The sequence below is a fragment of the Myotis brandtii genome, unplaced genomic scaffold (genome assembly GCF_000412655.1).
Source record: "Myotis brandtii unplaced genomic scaffold, ASM41265v1 scaffold163, whole genome shotgun sequence".
In the NCBI taxonomy this organism is placed as follows: domain Eukaryota; kingdom Metazoa; phylum Chordata; class Mammalia; order Chiroptera; family Vespertilionidae; genus Myotis; species Myotis brandtii.
In genome coordinates, this window is record NW_005355962.1 from 918,728 (window position 1) to 928,283 (window position 9,556).

At 41.9% G+C, this 9,556-nt stretch overlaps 1 protein-coding gene across 4 annotated transcripts in view; it reads right to left on the minus strand.

Moving 5' to 3' along the window:
- NFKB1 (nuclear factor of kappa light polypeptide gene enhancer in B-cells 1) overlaps nucleotides 1–537 on the minus strand; it is a 108,238-nt gene extending 107,701 nt beyond the window's left edge. For all 4 annotated transcript variants that reach the window (XM_005862301.2, XM_005862300.2, XM_014536469.1 and 1 more), the window contains exon 1: nucleotides 442–537. In XM_005862301.2, coding sequence (XP_005862363.1) covers nucleotides 442–480 — 39 coding nt within the window. In that variant the 5' untranslated portion in view covers nucleotides 481–537. The remainder of the gene's footprint in view (nucleotides 1–441) is intronic.
- Between the last annotated feature and the right edge of the window lie 9,019 nt (nucleotides 538–9,556).

The window sequence follows — 9,556 nt, forward strand, 5'->3', positions numbered from 1 at the left end:
GTGTGTGTGTGGGGGGGGGGGGGGCATGAAACAAATTCTCCTTCAGAACTTCTGGAAGTAACCAACCCTGTCATCATCTTGACTTTAGGCTTGTAGCTTCCCAGAAATGTGAGAGAATACATTTCTGTTGTTTTAAGCCACCCGGTTTGTGGTCATTTGTTACAGCAGCCCCAGGACACTAATACAGTAGTTATTATTTGCCCTGTAGCATACATAGTTTTTATGCAGCAGTTGTGTGTGATAACAGGGTTTAAGTTACTCATTTAAAGACATATCCTCTCTGACCTTCCATGGAGGGAGAGGGAAACTGCAAAAACAATTTAAAGGAGAGTTTTACCAATTTTAGAGTTTACCTGATTGTTACTATTGTTACTTCTGTATATTTTTAAATATGAATATATTTATAAAAAATGAGCAGTGAGATGATATTATAATACCTACTTGTTCATGCCCTCCCAAATACGGATCCTCTTCTGCCATTCTGGAGCTGTATAGCAAAGCAAAACAAAAGCAAACCGTAAGCCTGAAATGAACCTTAACAATTCCACCATGCAGAAGTAAACTATATTATGCCAGGAAGACCAAATATAACCCTTTTTCAAAGACTTGAGGAGGAGGACACGGTGCAGTTCTTTGGGACCTAAATCTAACAGCAGAAAAACTGCATAATCCAGGAATCAGCATTTATATATAATCCAAAAACCCTTTTGCCAGGCTCAGAACAGTGTTCTGGAGTTTGGTGTAACTAATTTTCATCTTCCGTATAAAAATCCTATTTGGATTCTTAGAGGCCATTTCTTTTTGCCACCATATAGACGTCAACGATTTAGTCTTAGCTCTTCGCGTAGGTTATTTGCTAACCCTGCATGAACTCTGTGATGGTGTTAGGACTGCCTCCACGCTTTCTGTATTAGTGTATGTCGCTCCAGTTGAGAAGCTAAGAGGCAGTCACCCTGCTGACAAAAGGGCGTGGTCAGTGGCATCAGGGCACCAGGGGAGGCTGCTACAATGTGCTGTGCTGTGCTGTGCTGTCCGCCAGTGCGTCCCACTGCGGCAGGCATTTCCTGCCATTGTCAAAACGGTGCAGTAGTCCCCTTATCCACGGTTCACTTTCCGCAGTTCCAGTTACCCGCCATTGAAAAATGTTAAATGGAAAACTCCCCAAATAAACAATTCACGAGCTTTAAAATGTGTGCCTTTCTGAATAGCACGATGAAACCCCCTGCCGTCCCACTCCGTCCCACCCAGGGTGTGAATCATCCCCCTGTCCAGTGTCTCCACGCTGTACACCCCACCCACCTGCTAGTCACTTCGTAGCCATTTTGGTGATCAGATCGACTGTCACAGCATCGCAGCGCTTGCGTTCAAGTGACTCTTATCTTACTTAATAATGGCCCAACGTGCAAGCAGTGATGCTGGCAATTCGGATATGCCAAAAAGAAGCCATAAAGTACTTCCTTTAAGTTAAAAGGTGAGGACAGCCCAATAGGATATTTTGAGAGATAGAGACCACACTCACATAACTGTTGTTACAATTTATTGTCTTACTTTTTCTATGATGTTATTAGTTATTGTTGTTAATTTCTTACTGGGCAATATTTATACATTAAACTTTACCATATGTATGTATGTATAGGAAATATGTAATATTGAGGGTTTGGCACTATCTTTGGTTTCAGGCATTTACTAGGGGTCTTGGAACGAATCCCCCCTGGATGAGAAGGGACTACTGTATAAGAACACTGTAATATTAAAACTTCAAAAGGAAGACATAAAAATACAAGCCCTTATTATCAATGCTATATTCTCCAACTTAATCAACTGCAGCCAGATATTGAAACATTGCAAGCCTAGCAATCTTCTATTATCCAGAGGCCCTGAGAAAACCAAAGAACCATATTGTCAGATAAAAACAGTACCTAACGTCATATATCATACTGGATTTATTTCCTTAAGAAATTGCCTTGCGCCGAAACCGGTTTGGCTCAGTGGATAGAGCATCGGCCTGCGGACTGAAAGGTCCCAGGTTCGATTCCAGTCAAGGGCATGTACCTGGGTTGCGGGCACATCCCCAGTGGGAGATGTGCAGGAGGCGGCTGATCGATGTTTCTCTCTCATCAATGTTTCTAACTCTCTCTCTCTCTCCCTTCCTCTCTGTAAAAAAATCAATAAAATATATTTTTTTAAAAAAGAAATTGCCTTGTATAGGTTAATTTTATTTAAATTTACTAAGCTCAAATTTTAGATATAGTACATGAAAAATTAAAAGGTAAAAATATCACAGGCTGAAAGCAAATATTAATTCCTGAGGCAAAGTTTCCCCTACCCCACAAATGAAGTGTATAATGCACTCAAGGGTACTTGGGACTGGGCTGGAAATGGTAGCTGCCTGCCAAAATCTGTTCTCTCCTTTCCCACAGCGCAGAGCTGCAGTGGAAGTGTGACTGCTCAGCTGGAGCGGGCCCCACACTTCCTGGGAGTCAGGGATGGCGGTCTGATGGCATGCTCACCAGGAGAATGTCAGAACTACTGTGTGTCACTGCCAGGTCTGGGCTTAACATCCTTCCTCCATGTTTTTGTTTTTTTCTCTTTCCCGTTGGCTAAAACCTAGACGTGGAGAAGACAGAGCTTCTACCACACAGGCTAAGATGAATGGCAGGCGGCTAATACCGCGGGTGATGGGAGAAGGAAACTTCTTTGTTCTTGAACCCAGGGTACTGATGGATCTACTTGTTAAAACAGTTTAGCCCTCACCCTCATGAATACATCGCCCAACACTTCAATAAGGACAAAAACCATCCAAAGATGACCCTAACATGCAATGAAATCCTCTAGATTTCGGCTAGGGCCCTGTGTGACCAGTGAGGGGGGAGAGAGCCTCGAGAGGGTGCCTAGTGGGACACAGGATGGGTCCAACTTCACCACCCGGGGAAGGGAAGCTCTCAACCCCAGAGAACAAGAAGGCCATGCAGATTTGCAAGGAAGTATTTGTCTAAAACAAATGACTGCTTGAAGATGTACAAACAGCTGTACTCAATTAGACAAGCAGTCAAAAGGGGGGAAACTGACTTGACACAACAGAGAGGAATTAAGTCATTCGAAATTCAAGAGTTTAGCCACTGCTGAGGGGGTGACTGGATATACAACTAAACTCACTGTGGTCTGTTTCTTCATCTGCAAAATCAGAGACTTTGATGGGTTGGACTTTTGAGAAGAACTCAGAATGTTAGCGAGCTAATCAATGTTTATTCAAAGAACACATCACCTACATCATAACTCTTTTTGTAAACTTGGATTTTTAAATGTATTCAGGTATATAACTATATTAAAGAATCATCAGCACAATTTTCAGTTATATGGAGAATACAAGGAAAACAGTATTACGACACAGTAGCAATACCAGTTACAACATTCCATATGAAAAATCCTTATTTTTAGAACACCACAGGAGCCAATTTCCAAAAATAATATTAAAACCCGTTTTTCTTTTGTCTCTAGGCTTTCTATTAATCTGGGCTGATCACTTGAATCCTCTCAAACAATCTTAGCCCACAGTCTTCAAAAGCAGAGGTAAGACTGTTGACTTGTGAAACTGACAGGACACGTTCAGTACCTCTATTACATTCAATATATTTATAGTTTTAAACGTGTGGATGGTTTCCTGGCCTTGGAATGCATGGATTCAATATGAAGCAGCCCTCACCCTAATTAAAAAAAACCCTCAACTAAATCTACCTTATTAGAACTTATGCAGGGCTATTATCATGATCACAACTGTAGTTAAAACCTTAATGAACCTAAATTGTAGGCACTGGACAAAATGCCCAATGAAATGTAGTCCTCCCTCCAACAAACTCCCCATGCACAAATGTGTGCCAAAAGATCACAGTTTTAAAAGCCCAACAGTAGCCCCAAAGATACATGGGTAATGGTTAAACCTAAACTTTTACACACTTTGTAAGAGAGTTTAAGTTCACTGTGAAGAGCTGAGGTAACCGTAACCCTAGGGTGATGTCAATATTAATTCATAATTCAAAACTAAATGTCAAAAGAAACCAAGACTTATTTGGAAAGGATGAATCACTGAGCAGTATTTGCATTAATTGTAAAAGCAGGTTTTATTTAAAAAATTTGAGCTTTCAACAAGCCCTTGGAACTGAAGGACTAGGAAAGGCCAGGGAAAGCCCCTCCTGCCCCCCTGCTCCCCAGCCCTTCCTCTCATTTTTCCTTTGCTCAGTTCTGTGCTTTTGAGGAAGGACCTTGAAACAGAAAGGGAGGTACTGGGCTGACTGCTGAGAAGACACTGCTGAACTCTGCATCTCCCTCCCCAACGGGGAGGTTTGAAGAAAAATTTTCACACCATGGAAAGAAAAACAGAAAATGTAGCTGCCTGGCAACAAATAAAACATCTTCCCCAGTGACTTGCTTGTATTTCCCAGGTGAGAAGCAGAATGTTATAACTAAGCTCTGAACATGGGGTGAGTTCTACGTGCAATGCCTAATGAGTCACTTTCTGCACATATGTGACAACCTCACGTCTGACATCTAAGGCCAGCGGAAGGAAGTCTTAGTGGAGGCAGCAAGACCAAGGCCACAGGGTTGGACCATTAAGGATAGAGTTGGAGGCACTTCCATCCTTGTAACTGAGGAAATTTTCTAGAATCAGATATATTCATGCTTTTTCAGCAGAGCCCACTATAAAAAAAAATGGATTCTTTTTATTCTACTAGATTTCATTTTTTTTTAAATCCCAAAAGGTTTTAAACCCATTAAGTGATTTCAAGATCCACTAATGCAGCGGTTCTCAACCTGTGGGTCGCGACCCCTTTGGCGGTCGAACGACCCTTTCACAGGGGTCGCCTAAGACCATCCTGCATATCAGATATTTACATTACGATTCATAACAGTAGCAATATTACAGTTATGAAGTAGCAACGAAAATAATTCTATGGTTGGGTCACAACATGAGGAACTGTATTTAAAGGGCCAGAAGAGAACCACTGCACTAATGGGTCACAATCTAAAGTTTGAAAACAGAATCTGAGGTGCCATCCAGAAGTGCAGGTAGGAATCAGAGCAAGAAAGTTTCTCTATTTTCAAGATTATATTCAGCCACAACAGACACGCTTCGGTGTAATTTTAACGCTTCATCTTGGATAGCAAGGAGGATAAAATTTCAAGCAAAAGAGTGACTTTTCACCATTCTCTGTTGAATAATAAATTATAAAGAGAAAGAATATGCTGGAGCCTCTTTTTATAGAAGAATTTTTTTGAGAGAATGTGCTATAAGGTATAAGACATGTACTACATACACATAATGTGAAAACTCAGATGAGAGTATCTTTTGACTCTGCAACTCCACTTCTGAAAATTATATGAGAAAATGTGAAAGAAAATAAGTATAAGGATATTCATTGTAGCAAAAGGTAAAAATATAAATGCATTTTTATAGCAGATTATTTATAATTATGCTATATTCAGTTATATGTTATGTAATTGTTAAAAACAGCAATTCAGATCTTTATATATTAACATGGAGACTTTTACTCGCTAAGTTAACAATTCTATGCTTTACTCTTTTAACTCATTTATGTAATTGGAACTATACATTATAATAGAAAAAAGAATTTTTTCTGAATTTATCCTGAATTTTAAAGTTTAAGCCCGACCTTAGGCAATTAATAACATATGATGAATAAAACATGAAATATGGAATGAGTCAAACATTTATAAGCACTACTGATATCCTCTTTATAATAAATGTAATAGAAAAAAATTAGCTCTAAATATGCTGTTTATTTACATCTTTCTGATGATATATTGGCTTAGTGATGAGGGACAGTTAATGGTGGGTTTAGTTACTTTTCGCAGAACAGCTGATTTTTAAAGTTTTTGAAAAAGAATAAATATTTGTGTCCCACCATATTTAGGTTTGTATAAACTCATTTTCTATATTTTTCCACTTCTATCTACTTCCAGCTCTCTGTTGTTTCATTTGGATACAATGTGACCAACTAACATTTAGAATAGCTACCTAGTGAGTATGAATACATTGTGCTTGGAGTTGATATAAGATAAGGCCCCTGTTCACAAATGTTATGTCAGTCTACTAGGGATGGCAGATACATATACAACATTCAACCATTAATTCATTCAAAGCTTAATGGTCCAACCCTGTGGCCTTGGTCTTGCGGCCGTCACTAAGAACTCCTTATACTGGCCATGATGTCAGCTAGTGATTACAGAGCATATGTTAGCCATTTTATTCCTTGGCATAATAATGTTTATAATAAATTGGGAAGAACAATTGAGACAGTAAAAGCTTTTGGCATTCTGAGAAAAATCAAGTATTTATTTCTTTTCCATCCTATAGTTATGGATATATTGCAACATTCCCTCTTTATTTCTATCCTTATCACTGCTGAGTAAAATGTTTGCATTTTTCCTCCAGGGACATTTGGCAATGTCTGGAGACATTGTTAGCTGTCACAACTGGGTGGGTGGTCCTAACGGTATCTAATGTGTAGAGGCTAGAAATACAGCCAAACATTCTATAATGCATAGGACAGTCCCTCACAATAAAGAAATATCTGATCCAAATGTCAATGTGAAGAATGAGAAACCCTGATGAGTGCCATTGCATCATATCAAGTGCTTGGGTTCACACGGATAAAGAACTAAACTTGAGCCCTGACCGGTTTGGCTCAGTGGATAGAGCGTCGGCCTGCGGACTCAAGGGTCCCAGGTTCGATTCCAGTCAAGGCCACGAACCTTGGTTGCGGGCACGTTCTCAGTGGGGGGTGTGCGGGAGGCAGCTGGTCGATGTTTCTAACTCTCTATCCCTCTCGCTACCTCTCTGTAAAAAATCAATAAAATATATTTTAAAAAAAAGAAACTTGACTGACTACCTCCCATGCTTCACATATTTCACTTAATTCTCACAACAATCCTGAGAAATACTGTCCCAGATGAAAAGACTCAGGTTTAGAGAGAGTAAGTCATTTGCTTAGGTTGACAGAGTAACGCTGGTGAATCTGACTATGGTTTGTTCATTTGTCTAAGAGGCAGGAGTGATTTTCCTCCTCGACCTCCAAATTTATTTATTTTAATACAGTGTCTTGCTCCAGGTCTCCTGAATGTTCAGGTTTGAGCTACTCTACCCATAGCATAGCCTGAAAAGCAAAATGAAACTGTGACAATACACAAAACTCCACTGAGGTCTTCCTCAGACAATCAAATGTGAAGGTAAAAATACCAAACAATTTAACTCAGCTTTTTGTTTTGTTTTAAATATCTCCTTTGGTCAACTTCAGAGTACAGAAGGAGAATAAAGAGGTTTTCCTGAAACATAGAAACATATCCAGGAGAAGGGACTCTCGAAAAAGATTGCGGCTGGCAGGACGGAGGTGAGGGATAGGAAGTGAGTGAGTGAGGTGATGAAAGGAGAGTGAGTGGATGTGTGTGGTGTGTGTGTGTGAGTGAGGGAGGGACAGTTAAATCCCGCAGGAGCAGCAGAGGCTGGCAGACCAGGCTGTCTGGGACAGGGAGAGACTACCACCACTGCGGCACTCCCCGGACTGGGGCACTCGGGCACCAAGCCCACGCCATCTTAAAGGGGAGAGCGGCCTCTTCTAGGAACTCATCAGCACCACCACCCAGACAAGCCTGGGACAGTGCCCGCGACCCTGCAGCCACTCCAGCCAAAATCCTGCTGCCTCACCCACAGACCCATGGACCCTGGGACTTCCACCTCCAAAGGTGCACCACTCCCACAGCAGTAAGTGCAGCTCCCCCTTCCCCAGCGGCAGACCTCTGGGCACCACATTCATGTGTTTCCAGCGCGCAGACTTCCAGGGCACACCACTCCGTAAGCAGCTCTTGGATGCCGCTGTGAACCCCTGCTGGGTGTGATTTTGAACAGACAAGGGCGCACTGCCCCACAGTAGAAATTCTGAATTCCCTCTTCCTGAATAACTGCCCACAGACAACTCAGCTACGCATCTTTAGCACCAGGGCCCCTCAGAGTGTGTCAGAGCTCTGGGCCAGCAAACTCACCACCACAGTTGTGCATTTCCAAGGAGCAGGCACCCAGCGCCCATCTATCCACAGAGTGCTTGGGAGCCACTGTGAGCCCCCGCTAGGTGCGATCTTGGACAAACAGGGACACACTCCCCCGGCAGTAGAAATTCTGAATTCACTCACTCTGGATACCTGCCCACAGACACCTCAATTACGTGCCAGGGCCCTTCAGAGTGCTTCAGTATGCTACGCTGGCAAACGCACCCCTGGTGCCCCAGGGAGCCGCCACTGGGAGCACGTGCCTATCCACCACAGGTGCAGCAGCAAAAACTGAGTCTGCCCACCTCACAGCTGCAGAACTCTGGACACTACAGTTGCATGCTTTTCCATGCCACTGTGAGTCCCCGCTGGGCACACGCGACTTCAACCAAGGGCATAAGACAGAAAAAATTGGGACACCCCCCTCCACGGCTGCTGCTGACTTCTAGACACTGCAGTTGTGCATTTCCAGCTCACAGGCCTACATCAAGAGAACCCAAATAGCTCAAGTAGGGAGCCATGCTAGATTACAAAGCCCAGGAGACCTGAGAGATCACACCAGTAGCACCATCCCCAAAAGAACCTGGGTAGCAAAACAATCGGATCTACAATTAAAACATTACAGCAAAACATGGGAAGGCAAAAAAGCAATCCCCAAAAGAAAGAAAAAGAAGAATCACCAAAAAGGGAATTAAATAAAACTGAGGCTAGCAACATATCAGAGAAAGAATTCAGACTAATGGTCATGAGGATGTTCAAACGGCTGGATGACATACACACAACTCAATGACAAATACACACAACTCAAGAAGGATTATAAGGAGCTGAATGAGAATGTCACCAACATGAAAAGGAACCAAGAGGAGATGAAGAATGACATAGTTGCAATAAAGAACACAATGGAAGGCTTAAACAGTAGACTACAAGAGGCTGAGGACTGCATCAGCGAATTAGAAGACAAGGTAGGAAAAAACACACAAACACAGCAGCAACTGGAAAGAAGATTTAAAAAGCAAGAGGAGAGCCTAAGGGAGCTTTGGGACAACACAAAACGAAGCAATATTCGCATAATAGGGGTACCAGAAGGAGAGGAAGAGAAGCAAGGAATAGAAAACCTGTTTGAAGAAATAATGACAGAAAACTTCCTTCATATTGGCAAGAAAAATACTATGCAAGTCCAAGAAGCACATAGAGCCCCAAACAAGATGAACCCCAAAAGGCCAACACCAAGACACATCATAATTAAATTGGCAAACACCAACGACAAAGTAAGAATCTTAAAGGCTGCTAGAGAGAGACAGAAAATTACTTACAAGGGAGCTCCAATTAGAATATCAACTGATTTTTCAACAGAAACACACCAGGCCAGAAGGGAATGAAATGAAATATACAAAGTGATGCAAAGCAAGGGAATGAATCCAAGAATACTATACCCAGCAAGGCTATCATTCAAAATTGAAGGTGGAATCAGGAGCTTCACAGACAAAAAAGGGCTAAG